The 15,839-nt window shown below is 46.9% G+C and overlaps 1 protein-coding gene across 10 annotated transcripts; it reads right to left on the bottom strand.

The window, feature by feature from the left end:
- Positions 1 to 2,285: 2,285 nt before the first annotated feature.
- On the bottom strand, positions 2,286 to 15,067 carry LSM14B (LSM family member 14B). Of its 10 annotated transcripts, XM_075166646.1 has the most exons (10): positions 14,723 to 15,049; positions 9,935 to 10,098; positions 9,445 to 9,580; positions 8,861 to 8,977; positions 6,891 to 7,061; positions 6,693 to 6,773; positions 5,490 to 5,651; positions 5,157 to 5,310; positions 3,947 to 4,126; positions 2,286 to 3,618 (listed from the first exon to the last, which is right to left on the bottom strand). In XM_075166646.1, the coding sequence occupies exons 1-9, from the start codon at positions 14,841 to 14,843 to the stop codon at positions 3,955 to 3,957; spliced, it is 1,278 nt and encodes a 425-aa protein (XP_075022747.1). In that variant the 5' UTR covers positions 14,844 to 15,049; the 3' UTR covers positions 2,286 to 3,618; positions 3,947 to 3,954. The 10 variants fall into 10 exon arrangements, with proteins under 10 accessions (XP_075022747.1, XP_075022753.1, XP_075022752.1 ...); XM_075166652.1 differs by lacking the exon at positions 8,861 to 8,977 and having other exon boundaries at positions 6,693 to 6,770; positions 14,723 to 14,960; XM_075166651.1 differs by lacking the exon at positions 8,861 to 8,977 and having other exon boundaries at positions 14,723 to 14,959.
- Positions 15,068 to 15,839: the final 772 nt, after the last annotated feature.

The raw sequence follows: 15,839 nt of genomic DNA, 5'->3' as shown, positions 1-15,839 counted from the left end.
TCGAGCCTGTTTGTTCCCAGTCGCAGTGATGGCAGGAGCAGAGGGAGGCTGTTTGGATGCTGTAAGGAACGTAGAGACCTGCCTCTGCGGTGCACCAAAGTCACGTTGCTCTTGAGAGGCAGGATCTGCTCTGTGCCATCTACTCGCTGCGGACATTAACATGTATAATGTAATAAAGTTAGAAGTACATAAATTTGAAGGTGTCAGATGACAACTGTATAAAACTAGCCCAAAGGGGATGTGACTGGGAACAGGGGATTTTATTTCAGATAGGAATTTGCATTGTGGCATCCCCACTGGTCATTGGAAAGCTCGCTCCAGCTGATTCACCTGCTGTCACTGCCTCCGCTCTCTAAGGAGGCTGACCAGGACGGTTCTCTGGTGACCACAGCCCCTACGCTAAGGCCCTTTGTGGCACGGAGAGGGCCGAAGCGGGTGGGGGTGGGAGCTGGACGTCCTGCTCTGGCCGAGGCGAGGCTCTTCCTGCTGGCCCAGAGCAGGCCACGGGCCTGGGGTGGGTACAGAATGGAGCGGGGCTCCCATCCCTCACGCTGCACAGGGGCCAAGAGGATTGACACCAGCCCCATCCTGTCTCCACGTTAAAAATTGTATTTTTTTTTCTTTTGTTTATCTTTCCATACAACCCTTAAGTTCAGCACAATAAAAGGCTTTGTCCGTCCTGCCTGTATTCCAAAGGGCATCTCTGCTCCCAGCTCCCAGGGAAGGGGAAAGTCGGTCACTTCACCAGTTGTGCTCAGTGCTGTCTTTTCCCATTTCAGAGAAGCCTCAGGCCTCTCCCACACCTGAGCTCTTACCCACAAGACTCCGTACCTGCTCACAAGAGCAACAGGTGCCACTTTATTGTAAAAGTTTCCCTATTTCTATCCACCGAGGGGGTGGAACTGGAGCAGCTCTTCAGTCTCTATTGACAACCAACACGTGGTTTTACAGGTATAAAGCAGGAGTCGTCTGGCACAGCAAAGGCTGGAAGCGTCCCAGCACCCTGCCAGAGGCAGCTCAGCTACACGAGCCCCTGCCCCAGGACACCTCTCACCCCCGAGGGTCCCTGGGAAAGGCTGCTCAGATGTTGGTGGGACTGCTCCAGGCAGCAGATGCAAACCCGCAGTCACACGCTCCCCAGCCTCTCGCACCGGGGACTAAGCTGTTTACAGCTAAACGCTGCGAAGTGTGGGCAGAGTACCACACAGGAATCAAGGACAGGAAAGCTGCAGTGCTGCTTCTGCTCAGGAAAGCGTTAGACCACATCAGCTAGAGAAAGCGAGCTGCTGGAATACCGTGTTGTTTCATTTATCAGTCCTTGGGCTGGAATGTTGAAGTTACAAAAGCTGTGTTTGGTTCCCTGCACAAGTCACCACCATCGTTCCCTCCGCCTGGAAGCTGATGGGGCTGCAGCAGAGCCCCAGGGCAGCCGTTTGCCCCAGGCCCAATGGGAGTGAGTGTTCCTGTGGAGAAGGGCTCGCAGTGAACTAGCCCAGGGGCTAAGCCACAGCCGCTAGTCCCCTCACACTGCTCCCGTACACCAGCATGAGCCAGGTACAGTGCTCGGAGAGGCTGGGACACCTCCACAGTACAGTAACACCCGCAGTGTCAGTACAATGATTGTGTCTTATGTATTAGATCTGAGGCTTCACGGTAGAAACAAGGGGAATTACGGCCTTAAAAATAAATAAAAAGGCATTATTACACAGAAGTTAATGATGATTTCTCATTTTGCCACAGCCACCTTGGACAAGTCAGTTGACTCCGGCAGTGCAATTCCATCTTACACTTAATGTCACGCTGGCTGTTTTGCCAGCAGAGAAATGAGAGGCTTGCAGCAGCTTCCAAGTAAGCCGTTTCAGCACACACCCTGTTTTGCTGGTACGAGCCCAGATACTGACAGCGTTTGTGGCTAGTGAACCAGCAGCACTGCCACCCAAGCCAAGCTGTAGCTAGCCCCGCCAGCCCGGGGACTCGGGCTCTGCCAGCCCATCAGACAGAGGGGTGCTCGCTCCGGGTGGTCTGGGCAACAGTAACGGGCGTTAGGCCGATTCCTCAACACGGGAGCCGAACGCAGGGACAGAGGGAACAGTAACAAGGGGGTCAGTGCCCGGATTAGGGTTTTTAAGGCCTTTTCAAATACTGTGCAATGCTTTGCAGGCCTGCCAGAACTCTGCAGCGCGGTTTTCTCCGAGTTAGATTTGAGCCCTGCCAGGACAGGCACCTGACATGTTGTACGGACTGATGTTACCGAGTTACCTACAGAACAAAGTGGGAGGGAAGCATTAAACATTTACATGTTTATTATAATTACAATTTACATTACTCCAAAGAGCAGCCCCACTGCTATGTTCTAATTCTTAGCAATAAAGTCCTACAAAAATAAATCAAGCTTTTACAGTAACCTAGGTCAATGCATAACTAAAAAATTCTAGCTATGTAAGGGGTTCAGTCATCAAGGTGCTTTTTCAACAAAATTCCCTACCAACCAAAAAAAGGGACACATGCCTATAGCAATTTAACCCACTTATTCATGCAAACAAATGTAACCCGCCCCTCCCAGCCCCTCCCCACATACAGATTTTTAAAAACAAAAGAAAAACAACTAAACTATTTACAGTATGGGGGGTATAGAGGAAACAAATTAAACATGCCCATCTGTTAAGCTTCATTATATGGACTCCCATCCCTAGTTTAATGAAAACATTCCATAGTGTTCCACCACAGTCTACTAGCGTACAGAGAACTGTTTGCGTTCGGTATTACCTACGAGCGAGGTACAAACTGAGGCAAGAGCTTCGGATCTCCTTCCCAGACAGCTGACCACTGCCAAAAGCGCTTTACTCCGAGCGCGCGAGCAGAGACACTTGCCGCTCCTGTCCCACCGAGGGCACAGCACGCTGTCCCCCACGCTGCCCTGACCCAGTGAGGAGCTCCAAGCCCCCGAGGAATACCCAGCACCCTTCAGCCCCAGGGAGAGCCAGGGTTCTGTGTAAACCTGCGGTGCCTCCACACGAGCACCAGCCGACAAACAGTTGTACAGTCATTTACACTACTACATGATCAACAATCCAGTATTCCCAAGTGACAATATACATAACTCCTCAGCACCAGGAATCCATTCTTCCAGATACCAAGTGCAACTTCACACCTGCTGCCGAGAACAGTGAGACCAGCAGCACCAAAGAATCCATTTGGTTACTCAGAACAAACAAATTATAGCTGGTTTATTTCAAGTGAGCTTTGGTTCCATGTTAAAATAGCGTGATTTATCTTCTTCAGGGTTCAGAAAAGGAGTCTGACTTTAAGCTTAGACTACAGCAGCCTTTGAGAGACCCAGAAAGAAGAACCATGTAAGTTAGTCTGCACTTAAAAGAAAAACACAAACAAAAAAAGACACCCTGAAGAAGGTACCCCTGAACACATTCCCTCTTCCAAAGAACAATCCAGCTGACAGTTGCTGGTCCAAAATAAGTCCAGAATACAAGCAGTAGTACATGAAGTTCTGTCGCTTGAGCTGAGACAGTAAACAATATGAACCATTTTCCCACATTAGTGCAGCAGTTGGTTGTTTTCTTTCTATATACAGTTTCAACCTCTCAGGAGAGATGTTAGAACCTATTCAGAAAAAAAAGGTAGAATTAGAAAAAGAAAAGCGAAGTTCACACCCATGTATCAACTGAAATGCTTAGCTAGAGCCTCAGCTCAAACAAGCAGCTCTTGCTTTCTCTGACAGAAGGGTAGCCCAAGAAATCAACAGAACAATCAACATGTTAAAAACCGCTCATATTTCCTTCTACCACTTCAAAGGATAGATCAGATACAATAAGGAACAATTCTTGTGATATCCATGAGACTGGAGAGCAAGAGAGGTTGCACAGACAGATCAGGCGAGGAATAAGAGACAAACTTGGCTCAGAGTATTTACTCTTGCTAAAAAACTTGCCTTTGAAGTTACACTCTGCCGGTACCAGCTCTGTGAGTGGTTTGGTTTCGCCTCGCTGCTCCGCTACCCCTTCCACCTCGAAATCCACCACGAAAGCTGCGGCCACGAAGGAACCGTCCAGACACTCCAAATGTCTCCGTATTGAGCTTCCTTTCTTCAGCCCACGTGGTACGTCTAGAACTGAACAAGACTGCATTCAGATGCAATATAAACGTTAAATAGCCACCAACTCATTTGGCTGGGAAGCTTCAAGCACCCTATTTTGTTGAACTAAACTGCAACAAGAACAAGCTGCAGCGTACACACGCTCACTAACTCAACTCTCTGCTAAGCACGGATTTGAAAGTGACAGCTGTTGGCTCTTGTAAGCTACTTTCATACTGGAAAACTAAAGATGGGCCTAGAACAGGGTTGAACGTGGTCTCACTAGCATTTCAAACGCTGTCTTGTTTGCTTGAAAAATACAAACTCTTGACTCCATTGAAGCCTCTCCAGAAAGCCGGGAAGCCCTGTCAAAGGTGAGGTTCAGCAGACTGCTACTGAGGTAGCTCCACAGCACCAGTGGGTTTCTTCCTTAGCAGAGCCTGCCTAGCCCTGAACGCCGTACAGCGAGCGCCTGGAAGAAGGCTTTGCTAAAGGGAAGCAGAAACATTACTAAGGGAATTTCACATACTGACACACGAAGGGATGTCCGACTTCACCAGGCAGTTGATAACATCAGTGTCAGCAGCAAAAGATGAAGCCTTCTTTTAATATTTCCAACATTTAATTTAATGCATTTCCACAGGCAGACCTGACCTCCTCTCTGCCCAAACTGCAGGCTTAGCTTGCTCCTGTCTGCAAGTTGCACCATCTTCAGCACAGCATGACCCTGATGCCTCCTCCCACAAATGAAGTAAGAAATTTGTTTAAAATCAATGGGTTCAAAGTCAGTACTGGGAAACAGAACTGGAAATTCCTGTATCATAGTTTAGGCAAGTGTATCAGTATCAGCTGAAAGCCTCGCTTTTTGTTTGATCCCACTGCATGAAGCTTGGTTAATACGACTCGTGAGCCATCAAGTGTATGGCAATACTCCCTTCTAAAGGCTGTTTTGCTGACTTTCTTGCATTTCAAGATTTTTAAAGAATTAAACCTTGTGACATAGATTGTATCTAGAATTCTATGCCTAAAATTGCATTAAAAAAGCAAGCTTTTGGAAAATACTCACCTAGATTTCAGTTCTGAAGAAATGTTGTCAAAGAAAGACTTGGATTTATCATAATAGCAGTTGGGTCCCAGAAGGTCCTCCTCCGCATTACCGTCATTGTTTTGAGTTGCTACTCCAGGGTCCCCTTTTTCTTCCCCCGTCTCTGCTTTGTCATCTGAAGATAATAAAACGTATTACACTTCCTTGATGCATACTGAAGAGCCATCTGTTCTCTTGGTCCCTCAAACAAGATTTGAGATGCTGCCACATGTAATCATGCAGTTTCTCAGAACGAGTTTGTCTATGCAGTGTTTACTACTAGCTCAGCGATTCATATTTAATAAAGTCACAAACCTTTAAAGTTTAGTTTCTTCTTGAATTCTTTATCAAGTTCCTCTCTGTTGAACTGTGCATTTGCACTTTCAAAGTCAAAGTCACCTTCAAACTTTATTGTATTTTCCTTCACAGTAGTTGGTCTGTTTTGTCCTCTAGAACGGTTTCTGGTTCTCCTGTTTCCTGAAAGAGGAGAGTTTAAACACTTGGTAATGTGCAGGGAGGTTAAATGACTTGCTCAAGACCAGAGGAACCCAGGGTGAGTACTCAGGAGTTTCTGGCTTCTAGTCCTGCGGTTAGGCCACACCTCTTTGAAAGTAATTTCTGAACTTGGCTGTAGAAGACATATTACAGCAATACTTTAACTTTCTGAAAAGCATCCCCGGATGTCAGTCTTACCGTTAGGACAGAGTATACCCAACTTTCCTTCCAGTGTGAGGAGAGGAAATCAGAACAAATACTACACCAAGAAAAGCTGAGGGAAGCAGGGAAAACGATCTTTTCTGTCTGCTATGGTACAGAAAGAAGACAAGCATGGTACAAACAGTCCACAAACCTGTCATGATGGCGAAGAGGAACAGGTCACTGGTTTCAGAAAATCCACCCAAGACTCATCCCACAAAAGGAGCTTGTACTTTGTATAGCTTCTGGTTTCCAACCGAGAAGCTATCAACTCCTTTTTGGAAAGGCTGTAACCCCTTCTACAGTGCTGCCCTCAGGCAAATTAATTTAAAGACCTGAGTGCCTGAAGTTTTGTTTCCTGCCTTTTCTCATTTTGCTTGGGCAGAAATATCTGTTTGAATTTAATTTCACTTTCTTTTGACCTGTGCTTAAAGTGCAGTCGTGAAATAAGAACTCTGCTCTATGGAAGCAAGGGCTCCATAGTTCCTCTCTGGAGGAGAGCTCTGGAAATTCTTAAACTGGCTGCCCTTCCCAGTAAAAATACTTCATGTTTCAGAAAAATCTAGTTGCTGCTACCAACTCACAGCATCAAGTTGTATAACATTCCTTCAAGTTTTCTAGAAAAGACACTAGAATTCTGTCCCTGGAATGTTCTGAACTTCTGTGACTCCAGAACCTACTTTGTTAGGGAAGTATCTCTGGATGCCCAAAGCCTTATCAAGCCTTATTTTGCTCTCAATCTCTGTCCGATAATCCTTCACTGAAATTAACAATATTTGCCTTTATAGGCTAATGCGACTGTTTACTGTCAGGTTAACCTACCTGATCTCCTCCTTTGAGGTCTTCTGTTTTCATCATTCACCTGTCCTTGCGTTTGCACAGGTGCTGCCTGAACTGTATCTACTGAACAAGAAGGATAAACTTAATAAAAGAGCACAAGAACAGAACTGAAACAGTCTTGCTATACACCTTTGAAGGATGCTTCAAAAAGCACTTTCAAGAGGAGGGGTGCATACATACCATTTGTCTTACTGTTGCCCTGTGGAACTTGCCGTCCATTGCGCTGAACCCCTGGAGTTACTTTCACTGGGGGTGGCTTTAGTGAATTCATGTTGTCAACTGGGCCAGTCTGAACAGCCTGCTCTACCATGGGGCTTTTGCGGACCGGGTGAACAGAAGGAAAGCCAGCACCTGGAAAAAATCCCAATGATTAAGTGCCTCTCAGAAAATGTGCCAACACTATTCAAACCCTACCCACTTCTATAGAGAAACCGTTTTGTCAAGAATTACTCAAAGCCTTGAGTGTTTATCATTACATGCTACATTTAAGTGGCATATACACTAGGTAAGGCACTACTGCCACACAAGTCATGGCTCTCAAATCCAGAGCCTTAAAAATCAGGAAATCTACCCATTTATTTCTTAAACCAAGTTAGACACACATTAGATAAGCAAGCCAGGTCAGTCTCTTAGACAGTTTATACCAAAATCTAATTTCTAGGTGTATCCTTGGTTATGCAGGACTTTACTTAACACGATACTTTAAATCTGAAGCAAAAATCCACCATTTTGAAACTGCTCAAGAAAGCTTCCCCACTTTGTCAAAAAAGTTTTGCAGCAAAAGCTTAACCATCTCAACTATATCCCATTTCGTAAGCCGCTTTTAGAAGTCCTTCAACTTCATTGCTTATTGTTAGCTTTCAGACAAAGAAAACCTGAAACCAGACCAGGATCTCAAAGTTACCCTTTTAAATTCCTTCTTGGTCAAGGCCAAAGTGTTACCAAGACTTCTGTTGCTCTTCCATCCAGGCTTATTTATTCACACTACAAAACATGTAAATACTTTTCATGGTTTGGTATACCTTACACCAATTATATTAAAAAGTGACAGTCTTCAGTACTCAGAAGAAACACTGCATTCTAGATTTAATTAGAAGTTTTGGAGTACTACAGGTTTATGTAGTTATGCATAAGAACTGCTTGGAAGCGAACTTTAACCGAATATACTTTAAGAGCAAGAAAAGTGAAAAGCTGAAGAGTACACACAAACCAAGCCACTGACACTTCTGGGTCACCTTAGTCCACATGAGATATACCCAGTAGGTAACATCATGCAGGTTCCCAGTTAATGTACACCTGGAAAACTTGCAAGGAAGACAGACATATCCTAAGGATTATTCAGTAGGACAAAGCTGCTGTGCAAGTTTAACATGAGAAAGTTTCAAAGCTTAGCCAGAATATTGAGAAAGTACGTACAGATAGATGGCCAAAACCAGAGAGTAAGTAAAAACAGTTTCATGCCAACACAAGCATACATGCTTAAGTTAAAAACAGATGAAACTAATTACCATGTTTAAATGCAGGCTGCACCTGGTCTCTCTGCTCTGAGGATGGTCAGTCTAGTATCTCTACTCAACCTTCTTTAAAAGTTTTTACACATAGAAGCAAGCACCCAGAACTACGTTCTCTCAGCTTACCACAACTCGGAAATTGCTTACTGTTAGTCATGCTTTACTAATTGGGAGTCTTGACAAGGTACTATGCCCCATCATGCATGAAGTCTATCCTGATATTTCCTCAATTACAGCAATACTCCTGATTTTTCTATTAACCTATGTCTCTAACAGCAAGGCCACCCACAATTTAAGCAGTGTGCTTGTCCTTCCAGGAAAGGCTAATTAATTCCTCACCCAGTCCAGTTCCTGGACAGGATGCAGCACATCAAGATCCCTAAACCTCAGCCCTCTCCTGATACTTACACAAGAGGATCTGCTGTCCTGTACTTTTTCTTTCTCCTGTCTCTCTAATTGATACTTCTAGGACAGGAGGAATACTTCATCTAATGAAAGGCAAAAATAGCTGAGAACAAACTAGTTCTACTAGCATTACCCATATAAGTACTATCATTCTAGGAGGAGTTAACAAGAACAGAGTGTTTGCAAGTGCCATGCAGTTCTTCCAAATATTTGGAGTCCTCAAACTGCTGTTACCCTTGGAAGAGAGCTGATGGGGCTCTGAAGACATGTCAGGCTCTGAAACAGGTTGTGGAGACGGAGAAGAACTAGGGCTGGAAGCAGCTGCTGATGCTGGAGGGCTTACCAATTTCTCTAAAGAGATAGAGGGAAGAAGAGAAAGCAAAGATATATGGATAAGATACAAGGTAGTGAAACATCTGAAGGACTTGGAAAGAGATACAAGAATCTCTAGAACAGCATTAGAGCAGCTTATTTACAGTCCTCTCTGGGAATACAAGCTCTTTTTACATGTGATGTATATGTAGGGTATGTTAGGTTAGAAATGAACTGGCCTCAACTGTTAGGTATTCACATTACTTTTAGAAAGAAACTTTAGTTATGTAGTTTGTTTCTTTCTTTCATGTGCATCTGTGTGTGTGTAAGTGAAACGCAGGCCTCCTTGCAGTAAAATCATTGAACAAAGTTGTTAACTACTTATTCACTGCTTGTTGCAGCCTGACACTTGGCAAGGAATTTGGTATTAGTTACTGTTACTTGGTTTCACAGTAGCTGCATACAATGACTGTACCTTTACTCTAGCAATTAAAGTTTTTACTTACCTAAACCTAACGAAGCTGCATACTGCTGGCTAAGTAAAGAGCTGGCAGCAAGCTGGCTGTAAGGTGGCATACCTCTAAACGGGCTGTAAGGCACATGTGGCTGAAAGGATGACGTAGAGGCAGAGCCCAGTGAAGACTGTAACAAGACAAAGTACATTTCCATTTACAGTGTCCAGAAGTCAACTTGCTTTGGCAGTGATTCTCTACTTCACGTACAGCATTACTAAAGCTTAATTACATACTGAGAAGGGTTAGTTTACCTCTTTATGATTTTCCTGCATTGTCAGCTAGGTAAACTAGCTTTGGCTTTTGTTGACTGAAGTCTTTAACGCTGCTGCTATTTTAAACATTACAACAAAATTCAGGATGCTTCAATTTGAAGATTCCTGGAGACACTTACTGGCCTTCATTTTTATGTTTACACCAAAATCAAGTCTTTCATCACCCATGTTTTATCATAGCTTTCCATCAACACTTCAGGCTAACTTACCTGAACAATGGCAGGATCTTGTGGCAGAGTATGTTGAGCTTTTGGAGGTTCACAGACAGTGATGTCTTTGATGTCACTTCCTCGAAAAATAATGTATTCATAGATTTCTTCTCTTGGAGGAGCAGGTCTGTCTGTGGGCCGGTCTTCAGTACCAAAGGATCGCACTTTAGCATTAGAAAGATTACTATTAGTCCAGTATTACCATTGCAGCATTGTGTAAGTTAAGATTTATGCAATTAAAAAGTACTCTTGTAATCCTTGCCAAAAAGTAACAAAAAAAAAGTTACCTCCAGAACCCTGAATCTCCTTATCACACACATCTGTTCCCTCAAATACCAACTTTTTAAGCAGCCTGTATAAACAGTTTTGTTTACATCAAGCTGTGAAGGTAAAGACCGTAGACCAGCTGGAGTGAAGAATCCTACTCCAAAACAGAGGACTTCCCCACAGTGCTATACTGCCATATTCCCCTTCCCTCCCCAGCCCCTGTCCTATGTAAGCATTCAGCTTGAGACAACTGCCACTGCAACAGACCACAGGAGAGGCCCCTGAAGCAGCAGGGGAAAAATCTTAGAAGCCTTTAGAGCTCGAAGTTGCACCTTTGGTTTCATATATTTATTATACAGATAGAGGTAAAGTTTTATCAATGACAAGAGCTTCCTATTAAAATTCTCTCCCTACTCCATGCCGCTGGTTTTATGATTAATATCCATTGACCACAAAGAAAGCTTTTAGCGATAAATCCAAAACCTCAGTGCCTACTGAGGCTTTACTGAGTCCCAGTTATAGAACCCTTCAGCAGGTACTAACCAGTGATGTTACACATTAGAGTGGAAAAAAAGCTGCAATTGACTGTGTGGCAGCTACCCTGTAGAAGCATAAATTAATTTGAGCCATTAAAGAGGAAGAGGTCAGACTCAGACTTACTGGATTGTTAGTGCAGGAAAATAGGTAGCACAGTTACATCAGACACTGACATACAAAAGCTTGAAATTTTGGCCACAAGTTACAGAAGCTCATCAAGTTTACTAGTCTAGTTGTTTTCTGTCTTCGTGAGACTTTGCCAGTTCAGATAAGCACCAGCACATACTGGTTTGATGTACGCTTTCTGCCAATAGAAGAATTCTGTATTGCAGTTGTATCAATCACTTCTAGCAGGTCACCAGAAAAGTACTCAACCTCTCTGCCAGGACATGCCACGATTCCTGCAGTATCTTTACAAATTACATCCTTAACAGACCTTTCACAAGCACCTGCCATGTCACAGTCTGTGGTCATGTGCCAGCCAGCTGCCATTCCCACTGCACAGCTGGAAAGATATAAGCAGAGACAGGCCTGTCACATGGATGATAGGGGACGGGGGGTACCACAGCTTCCCTAGAAAAAAGGCAGCAAAAAAGTAGGTCCACTCAACCCCAGTGTTGAGCATCCCTGGTATACTATACTGTTAATAACTTACTAGGAGCGTTGACAGTTGTAGACAGGGCTACTCATCAAGAGTCCTGTTCTCAGAGATGAAAGCTGCATCCAGGTGGTTCCCCCCACCAGGCAGCAGTTAGTGCTGCAAGCGGTCTCCACCTCTGTTCAACATGTATGTCAGCTCAGGAGCTGGAAGCTCTGGGTACAGCAGGTCAATGCAAACTTTGTCCCTATCACGCTGATGCTGTTTAGCACCTCAGCTTACACCAGACTGGAAGGGAATCTTAACTGGTGCAAGGACAAGCTGTCAGTCACTTCCTTCGAATGACCGTCTTCCATTAGTTCCTAGGGCATATAACCTCTCCAAGTTATTTTAGATCTCCAGCTGCTGTTTGATCATATTACAGCTGTAACCTAGTCAACTAGAAGCAGATTATAAACTGAATGCAATGCTTGTAGCCTTTTAGACGTGAACTGTACCACTGATATCCCTGCTCAAGATTAGATTATTACAGCACACAGCTCATGGCAAAACATACTAAAGCTATCCAGGGACTACTGCAGAATCCCACGGCTGGCTTGGAAAGCACCACGTCTTCTCTGAGCACCGGGATCAGCCTGTCAGCTTCCACCTGGAAAAACACATGACCTGCAAAGCCCAAAGCTGTCCAGGCAGCCTCTCAGTTGGCTGGTCCCAAGGTTTCTAACTAAAAAGGTGGAAAACTATGTCCTTGTTGTAGACAAAACAGCAGTGAGGGCATTTGAAAGAGCTCTAGGAGTTGAGCACGCCCACCCATGCATTTGAAGTGTTTAACGGTTTCTGGCAAATCACAAAATACAGCTTTAACTTTCTGCGGAGGTCTGAAGGGCTCTCTCCCGTGAAGAGTTACAGTGCCTATTGTTTACAGATGAACAGGAAATCAATCCCACACCACGCTGCAGCTAGTGTTTTACAATACAGTTTGTATTCATGTATAGGGCTCTGTTGAGCTAGACCTCTGAAGGGTCAGGAAGCATAACAAGAGTGACTGGATGTCTGGAAAGCTGAGCTTACATGGATATTTCTGGCTCAAAACCTCTAGTTTCTTCAGACTTCTACAGAAGGGGGTGTAAGCTTCTGATGTTCACTGCCGACAGGACAGTAATGGGCTTAAGCTTCCTTTATTTGCAATTTAAGTTTAGCATCTAACAAGACAGACAACTTTCTTGCAGTGCTTATTTAAGCACATGGAATCTCCTTATCCAGTGTTTAAGATATTGTGCAAGTGTTGAGATTTAACAGGAACCAAATAAATCAATTGAAGTTAGTTCTGCTTCGAATAAGAGTCTGAACCAGATTCCTTCCTGAGGTCTCTTTCAACCTTAGTTTTTCTTTATATCACTTGGATGATAGAAGTCAAAAGAATAGCACTTACATTACATACTAGAGTTGTCTGAGCCTTAAACAGTGGCATCTAGGGCTTAATAATAATTTACTAGTTATCTGGACAACTTCAACTGCATGTCAGTAATTCATGGTTCTTCTAACCCCTCGGAGATCAAGTGTTTTAAACTGCTGTCCCCCCCTAAGCACAGGGTTGATATTGCTGTCACCGACTTCAACATTGTTGCTACGTTCATAATTCTGACACTAATTTTGATAGAAAGTCTCTAAATTTGAAAAACCCTTGAGTTAAAATGAAAAGCAGGGTTTGTACTGTAAAGTTTATAGAGCAGCACTTTAAGTGGGGAAAAATGTATTCTCCATCTATTGTAACAACTACTTCTTAGGCATTCCAGTTCATCAAAACTGAACACTAAGAGACCAATAAATACAAGAACTGCCAGAAATCTTATACAGAGCATGTACTTTCTCACACCATAAAGCACCTTAATCACATATGCCTTTGAAACACACCACTTAAGCTCTGAAGTAGCAAGTGCTATGTGGAAACCAGAACTATGTGAGAAACCATTTCTACTTGCTGCTGGGTAAAAGTGAAGACTTCCCTGCACATACAGTAAAGGAATTGCATCCTTCCTGCAACCTCTCAATTACTTTGAGTGAAACACTAACATCAATAGCTCCATTTGTATATTTAAATAAACAGCTATATCCCTAGAAAAAAGTGAATTTGTGAAAACTCACATTTTTAACTTCAGAATACACACTAATAGGTGCCAAATACTCATGTCTAGCATCACATAAACATCATTATACTGAATAAATATCGTGGCACAGGGCTGCCTTGAGGATAGTTGAGAATCAGACAAGTCGGTGTGCCAGCAGATAGTCTTTCAAAACAAAAGATGTTTGGTTTGTGGACAATCCTGATGGGTTGCTGAAGGCAATGAAGGTATGAACTTCCCAGAACAGGGAAGGACAAAACTCAGGGAAAGAAAAAGCTGATGCACAGTAGCTAGAGTAGCCAAACTGGACATTAAAAGCAGTACAGAAATAAAATCTTGTTTGAGAGACTAAACAAGACAGGACAGGTTTTTCTGAGAGTAAATACGGGAGTTCCCAGCACAGGTGACAACTGAATCCAATAAAACCATTTAAATAGAAGATAAAAATCACTATTTCTACAGGGAAACGAGATGCAAAGCCTTGACGAGCAGCCTGCGAGGTAGGAAGAGCCAGACCCACGTGCGGATACCCCACAGTGCTCTGTACGCAAGCTCTCACCCTCTTCACCTGAGCAGAGTCCAGTTATTGATCACGAAAAGAACAAAGACACATCAGCAGTAACTCTCTTTTCCCCACCACTGGCCTGGGGCCCTGCTCAAGCCAAGCACCGAGATACTGCCGGGCATCTACGTACAGACAGGAGAGGGGAACCAAACCATGAACAGCGATGCAGACCATCACCCTTCTGGCTCTGACAACAGTAAGAGGAGCCAGCACTGCTGGCAGCTCTCCTTCCTCTTCAGGGGACTGGTAACTTCCCGTGAAAACCAAGGGCTCCTCAGCATCCCGTGCCCTGCCCGCCCCAAGCGCCCCTCCGGACAGGCACAGCAAGCCCCCGCCACGGCCCCTGCCCGTCCCCGCGTCGCGGAGCGGCCTCCCAAATGCTGACTCACGGAAAGCCAGCAGCGCCGAAGGCACGGGGCTCCAACCCCGCCGCCCCCCCAGCTCCTCGCACCCCGCCCCGGCCGCAAGCGCGGCCGAGCCTCGGGCCCCGCCGCAGCCCCTCAGGGCGGGCGGGCTCCGGCCGCCGCTCGCCCAAGCCGGGCTCATTGTTCAGGGGATGGAGGCGGCGGACGAGGCGGGCGGGCCCCCCGCGTCCCCTCAGCGAGCGCCGGGCCGCGGCGACGGCGCCAGAGCCAGCCTAGGCCCGACCCACCCCCCCTCCCCGGCCCCGGGAGGGCCCCGCCGCGCCGCCTCACCCTTGGCCAGCGCCACGGTGGAGTTCTCGGTGTCGATGGTGTACAGGATGCCCTCATAGCGGATCTGCGCCTTGGAGATCAGGCTGATCTTGCTGCCGATGTAGGGGGTCCCCGAGCTCATGGCGCCGCTGGGCAGGGCCGAGGGGAGGGAGGAGGCCGCGCGGGTCGCCGCACCGCCGCGCGGAGCCGCCGCGCCCGCCCACGCACACTGCGGAGCCGGGAGCCCCGCCGCGCCCGCCTTATATAGGGCGGAGGGAGACGGGCTGGGGGGGAGGCAGGGCGGGGGCGTGCTGCGGCCCCGCCGCGCATGCGCCGCCAGCGCCTGCTATTGACCAGACGGGAGACGGGGTCAGACGCGGAGGGAAGGGAGGGGGGTGAGGAGGGGGGGGAAGCCCGGAGCCCGCGTCACGTGACCAGCCCAGGCGAGGGTGCCACGTGCGCTGCGGGCGGGGCGGAGCGAGGCGAGGCGGGGCGGGGCGGGGCGGGGCAAGAGCTCGCGCCCTTCCCGCGCTGTACCGCAGCCGCCACGGCTGAGGGGAGAGCAGAGCGGGGGGCGGGCCCCGCCCGGCGGCGGGTAGCGGCAGGGCAGGGCAGGGCCGGGCCGGGCAGGGCCGCGTTACTGATACGGACGAACCGCGTGTGAGTGCCCGGTCACCCGTGTCGCAGAGATTTTGTCACATAACGCGAGGGGGGGGGTGTCGTCTTCCCAGCACCACCCCCCGCCGAGCCGGTCTCTGAGGGGAGCTTTTCCCGCCCTGAGAGCCGCCTGCCGCCTCACCTCACCCCGCTCCCCACCAGGCCCCCCTGGGGTTCTGCAGCAGAGCGGCTGCTCCAAGGCTGCCCGCGGACGCCAGCTGCTTCAAGCCGCAGCAGCGCTCTGACGAGAACAGGGATGGCTGCCTCCTGCCCGAGCCTCCCTCTGGTGCCATGGCAGTTGAAGAGCCTGGTTGCGTGCTGGAAGAGCCTTTGGTGCATGCCGGGGGCCTGCCCCGTGAGGCGCACACCGTGCCTTTGTTCAGCAGGCGAGATGGGATGCACCCGCTCTGCCGATGGCGGCAAGTCACATCGTGGCGGAGGGACCACAATGCTAGGCCGCAGCTGGAGAATGAATCTTTCA

The sequence above is a fragment of the Calonectris borealis genome, chromosome 17 (genome assembly GCF_964195595.1).
Source record: "Calonectris borealis chromosome 17, bCalBor7.hap1.2, whole genome shotgun sequence".
Lineage (NCBI taxonomy): Eukaryota > Metazoa > Chordata > Aves > Procellariiformes > Procellariidae > Calonectris > Calonectris borealis.
This window is presented reverse-complemented; position numbering and strand designations above follow the sequence as displayed.